The sequence below is a fragment of the Ruditapes philippinarum genome, unplaced genomic scaffold, assembly GCF_026571515.1.
Source record: "Ruditapes philippinarum isolate M1 unplaced genomic scaffold, ASM2657151v2 ctg608_1_1_1_1, whole genome shotgun sequence".
Taxonomy (NCBI): domain Eukaryota; kingdom Metazoa; phylum Mollusca; class Bivalvia; order Venerida; family Veneridae; genus Ruditapes; species Ruditapes philippinarum.
In genome coordinates, this window is record NW_026859254.1 from 828,366 (window position 1) to 846,481 (window position 18,116).

Sequence of the window (18,116 nt, forward strand, 5' to 3'; positions counted from 1 at the left end):
GCATGAATTTGTCTTAGCATTCAATCACTTAATAATTGTTTATGAAATGATTGACAGCATATTTTAGCGGAAAGTTATGTGGTTCAAATTTTTATATGCTAAAATTGTTTAAGAAAAATAGGGAAAATCTTTTAATTTATCTTGCCATTCATAGGCACACATAAATTATTAAATAATCAACAACTCGCCTGTTGCCATTTTTCAAAATAGAAACATAATTTATGAAGAAGGGAATGACATAGTGATGTGTAACCTACAATTGCAGATATCCCGCATTGTTTGAGGTACGGCGTCTGACGGATCCTTTTCCAACCTGAATATTTGTAAAAAAATCTCACAAGAAAATTGAAAATGTCGTTTATTAACGTGACACCAGAAAGTCATTTCCCAATCCAGAACCTTCCATATGGTGTGTTCTCAACGACTAGTAACGTAAGTTAGCATGACATTCCGTACTTTATTCAAGATCTTGCGATAATTTTTCTAGCCTTATGCGGCATCGCGAAAATATGTTACTTATTTAATATTAGGGCATATTTTTCAGGTTTTCATTTCCTTAATACGCTTTTAAATATCTTTTTTGTTTAATGCATCAAATGTTGTAGAAAATTTAAATATTCAATTTTGTTTTAATGAGAAACAAAAATAGTATGTAGTTTTGTCAAGGTCATTTTTTATCCAATCAAAATCAGTCTCGTGTTCACACCCTCAAAAAAAAATGCATGATATAAAATCTGTCATTTGAGTGAGAAATGAAACAAGTGATGGAGCATGATATAACATGTATATGAGAAGATGCTTATTCTATTCCCTGAATCTGTTATTTCTATATAAGTACAATGTTCAGTGTTGAAAGTTCAGACTTGAAGATAGCAATGTTTGACACTATGGTACACATACTAATATACTGTCTGGTCTGGTAAACTTTCTTTTTTTTTGGCTTCCTGTAGATGGTTGCAGTCCATGTCTCCCCATTCAAACATTCGGTCTTTTTTTGCAGGTACATGTAGTGCTTTACCAGTCTTGTGAACCTGAAAAATCCTCCGGCATTGTGTTTTGAGCTCTAGACTTTCCTATTACAAGATGGACACTAAATATTTTTGCTAATATGGCTGTCATTTAATATAGATCTCCAGATAAGCTGCGTACATGTATTTGCTTAAATGCACAAAAAAATGTCCAAATACTTAAATATTAATAAAATAAAATGTCAGCACAAAACAACTAAAAATTATTGAAATAAGTTACCAAATTAATTATCCTCATGCTTATTGGAATTGTTTTGATGCAACAGGCCAGGCAGAAGTTGAGAACAAAAGTTCCAGTTTAAACATATTATAGGAGTGAGCATGCCGAATTGTAAGGCTGTATAATCATATAATTGTAGGTAAACTTTAAAATCCATTCATTCATGTCATGTGAAAATATCAATCAACTTTGATTAATCAATCCACTTTGATTAAAGTGAAATTCACTTTTCTCCCATTTTCTTGCCTAGTTTAAACTCTGCATTGAATTCTCAGTTGTCTGTGAGATATGATGAGAAGAAAACATTCTTCTGTGTTTGTGAGGTTTAAAACATGCTTGCATACACCATGATAACCGTTTAGAACACATATTCAAGTGAACAAGCTATTGACTTAGATGTATATGTAGTGCTATTTGGTTGATATTCAGCTATTGATGTATCGATACAAAATTGTCCATCATTGACAGCCCTACTGAATTGACATAACATTTTCGCTAATTTTTACATCACAGTTATTTATATATACAAGTTATACAATTGGTATTTAACTGGGGAAAGCTTGATGCAGCAATCAACCTACTCAATTGTATGACAGTATATAGTATCAAAATGTTGTACAATTGTAAATGATACAGTAAGAATTCCCTTGGATAGAAGTCTATGAAAAGAATTAACTGTAAACATGCAAAATTATTTAAACATCAGCTAAAAAAACCCCTTAAACTTTGAGCGTGTTGAGTGTGGGCTTTTAGTCTAGTCCCTAAGTTGATCTAAGCCTGAATTTCTTTACTTTTGTATCAATGTGATACAAAGTCATTTATTTATGAAATATTTGGTTTATACAGAATTTATTTTAGTTCAATTATGTAGGAAGCTGTAAGCTTATAAGCACACTTTCAAATCTGTTCCTGGAACCAACCTGTCCTTAGCTATGAGTGTAAAGTTTCTTGCTCAAGGAAAGAACAACTTGCCCCAGACGGGGTTTTAACCCATGTAGCTAGGGATCATTAGATTACTAGTCTGGCGCGTTTATGACTCAGCCATGCTGCCGCTTCCATGCCATGCCACTCGACCATCCCACCACTTCCATGAAATATGAAATATTTAGCCATTGAACAAGATGTTTTGGCTCTTGCTGTCATTTGCCTTTACATACTTTGTCAAATATACTGATTTTATGGACCTAACATTACTAATTTGTTGAACTTATATAATCATTGTTATTGTTGGTTTTTTTTCCAGCCAAAGCCCCGCATTGGTGTCGCAATTGGAGACCAAATTCTTGACCTTAGTGTTGTTAAAACATTGTTTGAAGGACCAGTACTGGCTAGCCAGCAAAATGTTTTTGAGGAAGTAAGTAATAATGAATATTTCTTTGTTATGAAAAATTATGTGTCATTTATTTAGCTGTTGAAAATCTTTTCCTTTTCTCATTTTCTTGCCTTGTAGAGGTGTAACGATTCATTGATGCATCGCGATCTGCCTTGTCCTGATGTATGCATCGTAATGAAATTAAAAATTACAATTTATTGCGATACAATACATATTTCACCTCCCGATGTATCGATATAGCGGGAAATATTGCAATACACTAACAATATTTTCCAGGAATATAAGGACAAATGTATTTTTTGAAAGACTAAAGAAAGAAAAATAGCTCAGATAAAAACAATGAACAAGCGCGACTATTATCATATCATCGTTGTCATCTCGTTTCCCCATGTCCGCAATCGTTTAACGGTAACTAACCAAGTTTTATCAATTCCATATAAACGAGGTGGTGTTCTTTGAACTTGTTTATAATAAAAAAATAATAAGAGATCTATGCGTTTTCAAGAAAAACAACCTACAAACATTTGTAATTTAAAATAGTGATGATGACAACATTCCCATATGATATTCGTCACATATTTATACTTTCATTTCCGTTGACATCATTATCCCGTAAAAAAACCCAAAACAAACAAACAGAAAATATGTAGACTGCAAAATATTTAGAAGGCGAAACTATAGCTAATTCTCCCTGGTCATATAATTCAAGAGTTTTGGGAACATTGTAGTTTTTGGGGAACCATCAGACAGTGTTGTATAATGTGGAAGACCGGACGTGGAGTGTTTGCAAAATTTGCAAACTCAAAATAAAATACACTGGGGTCGAGCACAAATCTTTCGAGAAAAATGATAGTGTAACTGATAAACTGTTATTTTCACAGTTGTTGAGCTAATTGTAAATCACTTGTTACTATTTTTTCACAAAAAAAATTTTCAGTGTTGTATTGTAAGACTACTATTGTCAAACTGCCATAATTACAGTAGAGGACTTTATTGTTAGAATAGTAGATATTAATTTGCTGTTATGGTATAATTAACAATACCTTTACTCATTAAGTAATCAGAAAAGTAAATTGCTGAAAGATCAAAATCGAAAACCAAGTTATAACAACAAGTTAAAGAGTTTATTGTTTTTGTTATTGTAATAGTTTTATATTATATTCGTAATTATGCTGTAAACAAATGGCATTATTTAATGTACTAAGTCTAAAAGTCAGTATTGTGATACATATCGCATCGCAACATAAGTATTGCAATATGCATCGCATTTCTTCAAAGTATGCAATACATATCGTGAATCGCATCCTTTTGAAAAACATGTATCGTGATATGTATCGTGACAGAAAAAAATGGCAATGCACAGCCCTATTGCCTTGTCACATTTTTATGAGTCCATTGAGCTCCCAAAATAAGGGAAATGGCTGCTTCCCCAGCCCGTAAAAAAAGCCCTGGTTAAGTTGTTTTCTTTTATTATATAGTGAAATTAACTTGCCTTAGATGCATTTGCTAAGGTTGAACACTTACATTTAAGTTGGGTTTTAATAATTTAAAATGCAACTTTATTTCTTGTTAGCTAATTCAGGTATTAATTAAGAACTTAAGACATGTCTTATCTGTCATAATTATAGGTCAAAGAATACTCACTACAGCATGACTCTATATTATTTTTTGTTTCTCAATAGTCTGAAATGAAAAAAGTTGAAGGAAAGTTTATATTGTTTAAACTTCAGAGCACTTTAAATGCCTTAATGGGATTGGGTCGTGCAGCCTGGACGGAGGCTAGAGAAACCATACAGAAGATGTTGTCAGCTAATGAGCCCATACTCCGGGATAATGCTGCACTCAGGCAAAGGTAAGACTTGGGGCTAAGGCAAACTTAATGCTTAGTAGCAGTGTTACCAATAATAGCAATAATTACACGAATGACACAATGAAATTTGCTAAGCGGGCTTTCTATGACACAGTCATAATCTACCTTAATTGGATGTCTTATTCATTAAGTTATTTCTCCAATTATTAGGGCTATTCGGTTTCAATTAGCAATTATTGTTTGAGTATCTGAAAATTATTTATTTCTGGTAACTGTGGGTATGTATAAATTGCTAACCGATTCTGTGCAGGTATCGGCACTGTGCAGGTATCGGCACTGTGCAGGTATCGGCACATTTTCTAACCAACTATTTAACGGTTCTACAAACAGTCGCTGTATACAGGATTTAGACATGTACGGTCTTGGTTAACAAGAGATTTGTGCATCTCATGTTAATTGTTTTAATGCAGATAAGCCTTGGTTCTTCATTAGAAGAAATAGCTTGCAGAAGAGAAGATATTTTAATCTACAAAAGTAGCCATTTTAACCAAACGAGTATCTGAGCTTTTTTATCCAGAAGTGAAATTTGAAAGTAGTAATTATGTCATCTACAATTTCAATAAGGCTTTCAACCTACCAGAAAATATTATGAAGTGTTTAAAAAGAAAAAAAAAATGCATATGATCCATTTTCAATTAAAAACAAAATTTTTGACTGCTTAGATATTTGTTTATAATATAATCATTTAAAGCTCACTTTATTTGTGAAATGTATTTTGTCCTAATCATACCTTGTCACTTGTAACAAACATGTACTCAAATTTGATACAGTGAAAGTTGAGAAAACAGGAGCGGCTTTCGGACCGAGGGTTTTGTCCGGTTTTCTCAGCGGTCCGGTATTCTCAATGCCCCCTTCACCTGTTCAGGATCCTATAAACCGAGCAATGACTTACAAAGGATGTATTGCCAAATAAAGAAATGATAAAAATACTATACAAAATGTTCTCGTTGTTTTTGTCCCATTATTGCATATAAATACAAAACATTTTTGGATTTAAACAAACAACAGTTACCTCATAATGACAAAGTCCGATTACACCCGCATATGTTTGGGTAATGGATAATGATTTAACGAACATAGTTTACTTTGTTTATAATAATGCCCCAATTGTAAATATTGCCTATACCATATTTGTCAGATAAAGATTTTTAAAGTAGGTCTCGGCAAAGTTTCACTGTCTTTAATTAATTTAAATTTGTCACTTATAGACAGCTCTCGTCAAATTATTTTAGGCCATGGGATAGAACTGATAAATGATAAATTTCGTTTCGATTCGTTGTCATTTTGGGAAATTAATATACAAAAAGCAACGCAGTATAATAATACTCATTCATACTGATTTTAACTTATCAATTCCTCGTGCATTTTGGCATTTATATAAAACGGTAGCATCTATACCTTTCAATAAATCAAACTGTGAAAAGAGACATAATTAACAAATCAGACAATAATTGTTCTGTTACCGGTCAGTTAGCGTATTAGACACAACCAATTGATAAGTACACAAGGTTATTCACACCTTCGTCGTCCGGTATTGTCAGGGTAATTGTCTATATAATTGACTTTGTAGTCCCCTTTCAACCGTCCGATATTCGGTTTTCACAGATTCCGGTATTGTCAATGTTTAATACAATAGTTTAAAGAAGGGAAAATTTGGGACTGAATTATTCGTCCGGTATTTAGAGAGTTCCGATTTTCTCAGCGTCCGGTTTTCTCAAATTTCACTGTACTAACTTTGTTAACACCACTCAATAGTATAACTATGAAACAGACAAAGTAGTCAGGGTGGGAGATGATGAATACACCAAATGATGAAATTGTTTAACAGTATCAAGAATATTTGGACTGAAGTAGGTATTTTGTCATTTCACAAGATACTGGGTGTATGTAACAAAGGGCAATAACTCTTAACAAACTTATCAACTAATTATAATTTTCCTATATTACAGAGCATTTGTCTCGCAGACAGAAGCTGTCATGCACATGCCCGCCAAGATTGGAGATTATACAGACTTTTATTCATCGAAGAATCACGCCTTTAACGTCGGGGTGATGTTCCGTGGAAAAGATAACGCTTTGATGCCCAACTGGTAAGTTTCCAGTTTTGATTTATTTAAAGCGTATCAAGCTTCATGCATATATCTGTAGCAAATTATCGTGTGAAATTTGAAAAAGAGTACTTCCAAAAGGCCGTTTTAAAAGAAAAATATTTTTAAAGAGACAAACATGTGTTTTCACATGTAGTAATATTTTGATAATAGCTTAATAAAAGCATAATAGATGCTTAGCACTGGATGTTTGTTGCCCTGAATATGAAAGAATTTGTCATAAAGGTAGTGAAATGTAAACAAAGTGGTATTTTGACTTATCATACAAAATAATGAAGCACTACAACTATGCTAATGACCTATAAGTAAATATTCAAAAACTGGTTCAGCTATATTTCTAAGGAGTACTTTTTCTGGAAGAGGACACTAAAAATAAAAAGAGTTTGAAAAATGATAAAAATTTAGTATTTTGGTGGCTTATTGGGCGTTTAAAGCTACTAACACATTGATATATAGGTTCATAGGGGGGGGGGGGGTGTGGGGGAGGGGGGGGGTTACCTGCAGTCTTTATCAGAGTTAGCTTATTGAAAATCTTAGGGATTTAACTCAATACAAGATTGGAGCAGGACCTCTAGGCGCTTGCAGAAATCATCAGAAAATAGTTAAATATTTTTTTTTTTTATTGCCAACTCTTTCATTTTTTCATTCATTACTACATGTATATAGAAATCGGTGTGTAGAAATGAATTAGAACTTTTAAAGTTGATTCCGTTGGGAGAAAAGGGCTTAGGCGTGATTTTATGATTTTATCATTCAAGTGCTTTATCCAGTATATACTTGAACATGGTATTTGGTGTGGTGATCCAATCCTTTTTTAATCTCAATCAAAACTTACAGCTCATTTTTTTTTAAGGTTTTGGGTCATTAGGAATAAAGATTTAGAATTCATTTTTCTTAGTATTCCAATGTATTTAATACTAAGAAGCTTTAATCTAATGATTTTGTGTAATTATAATGGTGGGGGGGGGGGATACCAAATCAACAAATTTGCCTGTTTATATGTATGGTACATTTTCACTTCAGGACACATATCCCGGTGGGTTACCATGGCAGGGCTTCTTCTGTTGTTGTATCAGGTACACCAATCCAGCGCCCAAACGGCCAGACTAGACCTGATGATAGTAAGTTTAAACTTTGTTATATAGGAAGTTTTCAGCTCAGGGTTTTCCGTCAAGCACAAAATATGAAATTCACCTCTAACTATAATTACGTTATTAATGATATAATGAATGATGTATTTACCACATGTAAGTATTAACCAATCACAGTGTAGATTCATATTCACCACAGTGTTGCATCTAGGCCGCGCGATTGCGCGATTTGCGCACTTTTTATGCAGATCGCGCATTTTAATGAAGTCAGTGCGCGCCAAGTCGCGCATCTGATGATCTTTTCAACTTAATTCAGTTTATCTTCATCGTATCTTAAACGCTTCAGCCATGTTTGTTTTCACTCGTGGTTATGACTAAAATACGTACTAAATCGCGTGTAGCAGCCGACTGAGTCATCTCGCATGTGTTTTGTAGTATTCGTCAATATTTTATTTTTTCTACTTCCGGTTTTGAGCGGACAATAACTGTCAAAAATGCCTGAACGTAAAATAAATGAATTCTTTTCGGTATGTCATATTGTAAGGTAAAAGTATGTCCCCCACATTTTTTTCAAATCCCCCACATTTTTCAATTGAGTGGGGGACAATCCCCCATAATTTTGAAATTCTAGATGCAACACTGTCACCATGGATATGGTAACAGACTGTGCTCCAATGGGAGACAAAAAAATTTGGATTGTGCTGATAAAGTCCTTGAAAGCCCTGGAAAAGTCCTTGAATTTCAATCTAAGAAAAGTGTGGGAACCCTGTAGATAACTGTGGTTAATGGTTGGTGGATATGCTATAAGCTAGTACAGGCTGTCCAGCATCTCTTTAATTTCTTATTTTAGCCCTAAAATTTCTCAAATATTGCCCTAAAAATTGCCCTAATTTTTTGTCAAAAGGTTTTGGACAGCCTGCAAGTACGCTATAAACAAAGAATTTTGGCAAGATAAAGAAGGGAAAAAATCAGGTCACCTAGCAAGTGATTCCTATAACCAAGTGAATACTGTATTTGAGATCGCTGTGAGTTCCACTGTATTGTTTTATAGAATGCTGCTAGGCAGAAATTTGCAATTGTTATACCTTATAATCACTAACTGCAGTTTGATTCATTGTCCATCAATCTATTTCAGCTAAGCCACCACAATTTACAAGTTGTAAATTACTGGATTTTGAACTTGAGATGGCATTCTTCACCGGCCCAGCGACCAAACTAGGAGAAACTGTGCCCATAGAGAAGGCAGAAGATTATATATTTGGAATGGTCTTAATGAATGACTGGTCAGGTACGATATGTGTCTTTGTATTTAAAGTGGGGTTCTGGTGGCAAAGGCTTCTCACTTCCGGTTCCAACAGGTTAAGGGTGTTAGTTCGAAACTGTTACATTATGTCCTTATCTCTGCTTTTATGTTGAGCTCGTAGTTAAATTCCAGTGTTATTTTATCTGCCAGTCTTTTGAAATGATCCAGGGTCCTGAATTGTGAATGTGCATGCTGTAATGAACACTGTTAAAATTTAGCTATATAATTAAGCTGTTAAAACAGTCCTGATGTCTTGGAAAATGAATTGATTTATTAGACGTGTTGCTCTCTTTTCATTCCTTTTTCATACTCACTTTATTCTACTTCACATAATTGAAGAATACAAAAGTGTTAGTACTTGTAACTTGTGTGATGGTTTTCTTGCACTGTTTTAGAAATACAGTGATGTTCAAACGTAAGGTACATTGCACTCCTTCACTCTCTGCAGGGGGCCTACATGGCCGAGTGATTAAAGTCCTTTAATCCACTTGCCTGTCACTGCTGTGTGCTCAAATCTCACCAAGGACTTTGAATTGATTCTTTCATGTGAGGGAGCTATCCAGCTAGTTTACAGAGCATCAGTGTTTCTACCTGTTTGACCTAAAATAATACAAGGAGTGGCACCTGACGTCTTCCTTGACCAGTGAAGCTTGAAAGTCACTGTATGATCTTTGAAATGTTGGCCCAATGTAAAACCCAACCTAAAATATTTTTTACTCTGCAGTTTTTATGAAGTTGATTTTTTTCAATGCATGAATATTTAATTTCTAGCTAGAGATATACAGAAATGGGAGTATGTGCCCCTTGGGCCATTCCTAGGTAAAAACTTTGGGACAACGGTATCTCCATGGGTGGTTACAATGGATGCTCTAAAGCCTTTTGTTGTGAAAAACATGGAACAAGACCCAAAACCTCTACCTTACCTTACACACGAGGATGATTTTAATTTTGACATCAATCTAGAAGTATCTCTGAAATGTAAGTGTAACTTTGACTGGTTCTGATATTTTAATTCAGATAAATTGAAATTGTTTGATAATTGTATTGCCTAAGCTATTTATTTCAGTCTTATCTATACATAGTGAATATGTTTCATAATCATTTGTTGAATATAATGCTCACATGAACTGTTAATATTGTGAAATGTACATGTTGGTATGGGCTGGTGGCAGTCAATAAATTTTATGTTTGTTTGTTTGCTTTTAAACATTGTTACCTTTGAACTCAATGATAGTAAATTTTGGAATTTTCAAAACATTCAATGTATTGTTTAGCTATTATTGTTTATCCCAGGTGACAGTTTGTCTACCCCTAAAACTTTATGCCGCAGTAATTTTAAATACATGTACTGGACAATGAAACAACAACTTGCCCATCACACTGTTACAGGCTGCAATATCAATCCAGGGGACTTAATGGGCTCTGGTACAATATCAGGGGAGGTAAGTCTGCAATATTTATCATCCCTTAAATATCTATTAAACTCATTAGGATAAAAATCTGGAAAAGGATCATATTAGAAACATCAAGGAAAGTAAGTTAGTGCGTAATATGAATCATAGGAATCCACCTTAAACTTTATCCAGGGAGATAAGTGTGGAATATTGAACTACATCAAGGGCAGTAAATGTGTAATATGTCCTAGTCACTGGAATCTATGTCAAGGGAGGTAACTATGTATATCTAGCCACCTGGACTTATATCAGGGGAGATAAATATGTTTCCTGTCAAGAGAAAGTTATTTTATTATTTTAAAAAAAGAAGTGCCAAACATTCTTGTATAAATATTTTATTTTTTCAATAGTAATATTGCATATTTAATTTAAACAATGTTTTGTTGAATGTATATTGTATATATGGGTAGAATTAAGCAGGTAAATACCATTCTTTTATCATATATAATGTTGGAAACATTAATGGTACAAGATGTTATATAATCAACATTTTATTACATATTATAACTACATATTACATTTATTATACACATACATTTAACAGACAGAGGATTCCTATGGTAGTATGTTAGAATTGTGTTGGAAAGGGACCAAACCTATTGACCTTGGTGACGGCGTGACGAGAAAGTTCCTGCAAGACGGAGATGAGGTCATCATGACAGGTTGGTAAATAGCATAAAAATAGCGGTGTGGCCAAGTGGTTGAAGGGCCAGACTTGCTGACCACATGGGTTCAAACCCTGTCAGGTGCTACCCGTTGTTTCCTTGAGCAAGGAACTTTACATTCATTGCTTAGTATTGGTGGTTTGTTCCAGGAATAGAATTAAAAAGTATAGCTTGCAACACAATCAAGCGGAAAAAAATTGTATAAACTTAATAGCAAAAAAGTCTTACCTATGTTTAATTCACATTTTGGGAAAAGGGTTGTGGGGCTCATATTTTTGGGCAATGTGGCAGGGTTCATTTTCATCTTATGGGGAAAGGTGGAGAGGCCCATCTTGTGGGGGAAAACTGTAAAAGTAATGAGGCCCATCTTGTGGTATAGGATGGTGGAGATTTCGTGGGGAGGGATGGTAGGACATCTTTTTGTTGGGAGGGTTATTGGGACCAATCTTGTGGTGGGAAGCTTACAGGGGACTATCTTTTGGGGGGATTAATTGTATGGTGTAAAACGCTACTGCACCTTTATAAAAGAATACATAATACATAAAGTCATTTAAAAAATAGGCCTGTAGTGAATTACTCTGAAACTTGTATATTCCTGAATATCAGTAAAACCTTGATCATATGGTTAGGGTATTTGTAAGTCCTAAAATCGCTGGATTGCAGTTCACATAGTATATTATTAAAAACATTTTAATAACTCTTTCATTATTAATGTATAAAAATTATTGAATAACTTATTTCAGCTTCTTTATAATTTCTTGTAAACAATTAGATGGTAAGTGGTTCGATTAGTGAATAGTAAGGTCTGAATCATGGATGGGATTGAATCCCCACGTTGCAGGTAATTACACAGACTGCAAAATTGACACAAACTTTAAGATGTATGCAATTTAATTTTCATCCTATTTTTACAGGCTATGGTGAAGCGAATGGCTACAGGGTTGGATTCGGGACCTGTTCCGGCAAAGTCCTACCGGCTGCACCTATATAAAAACCATGGAACATTGTATGTAAGACTATGAAATAGTGGTGACAAAAGCAATGTGGTTTTCTTTAACTAATTCAGTGACATGGTTTGAAAAAATGAATCTCCAGAAAATATGATGTGTTGATGATGATAATTCATTGGAACAAAGTGTATGAAAGTCCATGGAAAAAAAGTTATTGATTAGAATATTATATATGAAAGTCCATGGCAAAAGTTAATTTAAAGGAAGATTTTATGTGAAAGTCCATGGAAAAAGTAAATTGATTAGAATATTATATATGAAAGTCCATGGAAATTGTTAATTGATTGGAACATTATATGAAAGTCCATGGAAAAGTTGATTAAATGGAACAATATGTATGAAAGTCCATGGAAATAGATATTTTACAGAACCACTTTGTTTTACAGTTCAATGAAAAAAGTTAATATGTATAAACATTGTGTATGAACATCAGATTCTATGGAAAGATTTGATTTATAGGAACATTATGTATGACAGTGCATGGAAATAGGTAATTCATGGGAACATGTTATGTAAAAGACCATAGAAATTTATGAATCTCCATAGCAATATAGTTTTGAATGATTACAATTGTAACCATGATATTATGTGATAACTCATGGTGGAAATGTGTATGAAAATGTTGAGCAAAAGTCCATTGAAAAAATATGAATCTCATTTAATTAAAGGTATACCCTACTATTTTAGCAACAAAAGTTTTGGAAATTGTAAAAAGAAATGATTGTATTTCCATAGTTATGGTGGTTTAATTATTTGTTACAGCAGCATATCAAAAAGATCTTTATGGAATCTACACAGTAACAGTGTTTTAAATAGTTGCCATGGAAACAGGCCTTGAATGATTTATGGAATGATCTCATTTATTAGATAGGTACTTTAAATAGTCAGTCATAAAACAGTATTTCTTTGACATATAAACTGTAATGTTTTTATACACTTTCATTCTTTTATAAACACAATCTAAGCAAACTTACAAAGAAATATTTGGTTATTAAAATTTTGATTGAGGTCAAATAAATTTTATTATCAGGTCAAATGAACTGAAAAAAAAAATCAAGGCAGGGGAGGTAACTATTTCCCCTGTCAATAGACTTATTCCGGAATTAAGAATATTTTGGGTTTTCCCAGCTATTAACGTAGGTACAATCAAACCTTTACAGTTACAGCTTGGAAAATAAGCAAAGCAGGTTGACTTATCTTTTGTGCCATGTAGTGCACAGTGAAGCTATAAAGGAAAAAGTAAGTTTGTATCTACAGATTTTATTTTACATTTTCCATTTTAAAACTGTCATTCTGTTTTTATACACTGCTTCCGTTTATTCTGGTTCCCTGTCCTATTATGGGCCCCGTAGAACTGGCAGGAGACCAGTCTACGCATCCGTTTTCAATCAGAATTCCTCAGCTTTTGTCGTAATCTTGTAATTTGAAAAGTGTCAAACGATTTGTCAATTTCCCACTTCCGACAAAAGTTTTTAAAACCATCACTATCTAGCAGGTAGTCGCGATATACTGTAAAGCTGCTTATCAGCTCGCAATAAAGAATTTTATTCTATTGCTGGTGAAAAATGAAGCAATCATGTTAAACAAGTAACTATATTGTACATTACATTGGAAATCTTTTCATATTTTGATTTTAAAAGATATTCTTTTCTTTTCCTTTTCCTATTGTTGGATGGTAAGTCATATGTTTTTGATAGACAACTTTATTTTGTGCTCTAATCATGTGTTGTTAATGAACAAAATTGTAATGTTTTTTTGTTGTGTGTATTTTCTTATAATAATCTTAAAATCTTATGTTAAGTGATACGTTAATAAACAATTTATGACAACTGATTAATTAGTTTATGTTTTCCATGTTTCCCTGACACACCGGCCTCCCCTTACTACCCTTTTGGAAAAATTTTATCAAAGCAGATTTATTAACATATCTGTCAGGAAGTGACAAGTTGAGCTTCTGTGATGCTTTTCGTCTGGCGTCTAGTAACTTTTAATTTAAACCACATCTCCTCATAAACCACTTAGCTAATTTCATCCAAACTTCACAGGAATGTTCCTTTGGTTGTCGACTTTAAAAATTTTTCAAAGAATTTAATTCCATGCAGAACTCTGGTTGCCATGGCAACAGAAAGAAAAAAATTAAAAATTCTTCTTTTAAAAACCCAAAGAGCTAGAGCTTAGATATTTAGCATGAAACATCTGCATGTTATACCCCCTGGCGTCCGTCCGTCCGTCCGTTAGCAATTTGGTTTCCGAGCATAACTTAAGTCCCATTTGACCCACAATGTTCAAACTTCATAGAATGATTTTCCATATTGGGTAGAAGATCCCTATTGATTTTGGGGTCAAAAGGTCAAAGGTTAAGGTCACTATTACCTTGATACTGAAAACAGTTTCTGTCCGTTAGCAATTTGTCCGTTAGCAATTTGGTTTCCGGAGCATAACTTAAGTTCCATTTGGCCCACAATGTTCAAACTTCATAGGATGATTGTCCATATTGGGTAGAAGACCCCTATTGATTTTGGGGTCAAAAGGTCAAAGGTCAAGGTCACTATTACCTTAAAACTGAAAACAGTTTCCGGAGCATAACTTAAGTTCCAGTTGACCCACAATGTTCAAACTTCATAGGATGATTGTTCATATTGGGTAGAAGACCCCTATTGATTTTGGGGTCAAAAGGTCAAAGGTCAAGGTCACTATAACCTTGATACTGAAAACAGTTTCCGTCCGTGAGCAATTTGTCTGTTAGCAATTTGGTTTCCGGAGCATAACTTAAGTTCCATTTGGCCCACAATGTTCAAACTTCATAGGATGATTGTCCATATTGGGTAGTAGACCCCTATTGATTTTGGGGTCAAAAGGTCAAAGGTCAAGGTCACTATTACCTTAAAACTGTAAAAAGTTTCTGGAGCATAACTTAAGTTCCATGTGACCCACAATGTTCAAACTTCATAGGATGATTGTCCATATTGGGTGGAAGACCCCTATTGATTTTGGGGTCAAGGTCACTATTACCTTGATACTGAAAACAGTTTCCGTCCGTTAGCAATTTGTCCGTTAGCAATTTGGTTTCCGGAGCATAATTTAAGTTCCATTTGGCCCACAATGTTCAAACTTCATAGGATGATTGTCCATATTGGGTAGAAGACCCCTATTGATTTTGGGGTCAAAAGGTCAAAGGTCAAGGTCACTATTACCTTAAAACTGTAAACAGTTTCCGGAGCATAACTTAAGTTCCATTTGACCGACAATGTTCAAACTTCATAGGATGATTGTCCATATTGGGTAGAAGACCCCTATTGATTTTGGGGTCAAAGGTCAAGGTCACTATTACCTTGATACTGAAAACAGTTTCCGTCCGTTAGCAATTTGTCCGTTAGCAATTTGGTTTCCGGAGCATAACTTAAGTTCCATTTGGCCCACAATGTTCAAACTTCATAGGATGATTGTCCATATTGGGTAAAAGAACCCTATTGATTTTGGGGTCAAAAGGTCAAAGGTCAAGGTCACTATTACCTTTAAACTGAAAACAGTTTCCGGAGGATAGCTTAAGTTCCATTTGACCCACAATGTTCAAACTTCATAGGATGATTGTCCATATTGGGTAGAAGACCCCTATTGATTTTGGGGTCAAAGGTCAAGGTCACTATTACCTTGATACTGAAAACAGTTTCCGTCCGTTAGCAATTTGTCCGTTAGCAATTTGGTTTCCGGAGCATAACTTAAGTTCCATTTGGCCCACAATGTTCAAACTTCATAGCATGATTGTCCATATTGGGTAGAAGACCCCTATTGATTTTGGGTCAAAAGGTCAAAGGTCACTATTACCTTGATACTGAAAACAGTTTCTGGAGCATAACTTAAGTTCCATTTGACCGACAATGTTCAAACTTCATAGGATGATTGTCCATATTGGGTAGAAGACCCCTATTGATTTTGGGGTCAAAAGGTCAAAGGTCAAGGTCACTATCACCTTAAAATTGAAAACAGTTTCCGGAGCATAACTTAAGTTCCATTTGGCCCACAATATTCAAACTCCTTAGGATGATTGTCCATATAAGGTAGAAGACCCCTATTGATTTTAGGGTCACAAGGTCAAAGGTTAAGGTCATTATTAATAACTTAAGTATTAATCAACCTACATCTGTAAAATTTATAGGATGAACAGCTAATTCCCATGTCTTACAAATGCTTCATCCTTACAAAAAAAAAAACACACTTTCGGGCATATTATGCTCCGCCTAGCGGTGCTCTTGTTATGTTTGTAGTAAAAACTTGAAAAAATCTTCTTTTTAAAGAGCCAGAGCTTAGATATTTAGCTAGAATCGTCTTCAAATTGGTGTCTACCAAGTTGTTCAAATAAAAGCGCTGCGGTTAAAATTGGCCCCGCCCCAGGGTCATTGATTTACCTTTTATGTATGTATTAAAAACTTATGTGTTTACACATGCACCATTTCAGATAGAAATATGAACTTTGTGATATCAGTTTTATATCTGCTTTTGTTTAAAGTTTACAATATTGATTGTTCCTTGTCAGAGATTTTTATATGTAGGTGTGCGATTTCAGGGCCACCATGGCCCTCTTGTTCCATTTCTAATTACTGCAAATAGATAGCTCACCTTGTCATGTTTATAAATGGAATTGCCCTCCGTCATATTGGAACATACATGTCAATGTAAGAGGCGGTAAATGGAATGGCCCTCCGTCATATTGGAACATAACTTCGTCAATTTAAGAGGCGGTAAATGGAATGGCCCTCCGTCATATTTGAACGTAAAATTGTCAATGTAAGATCCGGTAAATGGACTTACTTTTCCTCGTGTTACATTGAAACATTAAATTATAGAGAAAAGGATTGTAAATGGACTTGCAGCAATAAAATGTCACCATGTCCACTCATTTGGTAAATGGAATGGCCCTCTGTCATATTGGAATATAACTTTGTCAATGTAAGAGGCGGTAAATTGAATGGCCCTCCATCATATTGGAACATAACTGTCAATGTAAGATGCGGTAAATGGACTTACTTTTCCTCGTGTAACATTAATACATTAAATTATAGAGAAAGGGATTGTAAATGGACTTGCAGCAATAAAATGTCACCATGTCCACTCATTTGGTTTTGTGCACTAGAAGTGCGTTCAATTCTAGTGCATTAGAAATGCACAAGGGTGGGAACTTCAGTTTGAACTTGTCACTTCGGAAATAGCTTTCTCAATGTAAGAGGTGGTAAATGGGCTGTCATTTTGAAAACTGACTTTCTCAATATAAAAGATGGTGAATAAGACTTGTCCGGGTGTAACATTCGAACATTTAAATTGAAAGGATTGTACATGGACTTGCCCGGATGTCATTTGTTTATTTGTGTCCTGCTGTCACATTGGGGAATTGCATTTTGTCATTGTACGAGATATAAACGGACTTGCCCTCCTGTAACTTTGGAACTCGTCTTTGTAAGAGACAGCAAATGGACTTCCAATCTTGTCACTTGTAACTTGTAACTTAAAAGGATGGTAAACGGGCTTACACTTACGAAAGACCGGTGGGGACACTTCAACTCCACGAATTCCCGATTTCATCTTCATGAATTCCCGATTTCAACGTCATGTATTTCCCCGATTTCAATTTCACGAATTCACGATTTAAACTTCATGAACTCACGATTTCAACTTCTTGAATTCACGATTTCAACTTCACGAATTCAACTTCGTAAATTCAAAATTTCAAATTCATGAATTCACGATTTCAACTTCACGAATTTAAGATTTCAACTTTATGAAGTTGAATTCGTGAATTCACGAACTTGTTGAATTCATGAAGTTGAAATGGCCCTATCGGTCTTTGTATACACTTTTGTCGCTTTAAATTTACGGAATGGTAAACTGACTTTCATTCCTGTAACTTTGAAACTTATTTTTGTCAATGTAGGAGATGATAAATTGACTTCCACTCATGTTGTCAATAATATAGATATCAGGAATGGTAAATAAACTTGTCCTAGCTCCTGTCATATCAGAAAGTTAACTCAATGGACTT

At 34.4% G+C, this 18,116-nt stretch overlaps 1 protein-coding gene across 1 annotated transcript; it reads left to right on the plus strand.

Moving 5' to 3' along the window:
• Positions 1 to 276: 276 nt before the first annotated feature.
• Positions 277 to 12,175, plus strand: LOC132755848 (fumarylacetoacetase-like). The gene is made up of 10 exons (XM_060746778.1): positions 277 to 432; positions 2,492 to 2,602; positions 4,312 to 4,433; positions 6,401 to 6,541; positions 7,583 to 7,680; positions 8,786 to 8,938; positions 9,725 to 9,931; positions 10,247 to 10,395; positions 10,952 to 11,069; positions 11,987 to 12,175. Exons 1-10 carry the CDS (start codon positions 352 to 354, stop codon positions 12,061 to 12,063), a joined length of 1,257 nt encoding a protein of 418 aa, XP_060602761.1. The 5' UTR covers positions 277 to 351; the 3' UTR covers positions 12,064 to 12,175.
• The last annotated feature ends 5,941 nt before the right edge of the window (positions 12,176 to 18,116 follow it).

Bases quoted from the DNA above. Each gene is read 5' to 3' on its own strand.
- LOC132755848 (XM_060746778.1), top strand. From the start codon at position 352: ATGTCGTTTATTAACGTGACACCAGAAAGTCATTTCCCAATCCAGAAC. The intron at 7,681-8,785 runs GTAAGTTTAAAC...AATCTATTTCAG, and splicing joins CCAGACTAGACCTGATGATA to CTAAGCCACCACAATTTACA. The intron at 9,932-10,246 runs GTAAGTGTAACT...TGTTTATCCCAG, and splicing joins TCTAGAAGTATCTCTGAAAT to GTGACAGTTTGTCTACCCCT.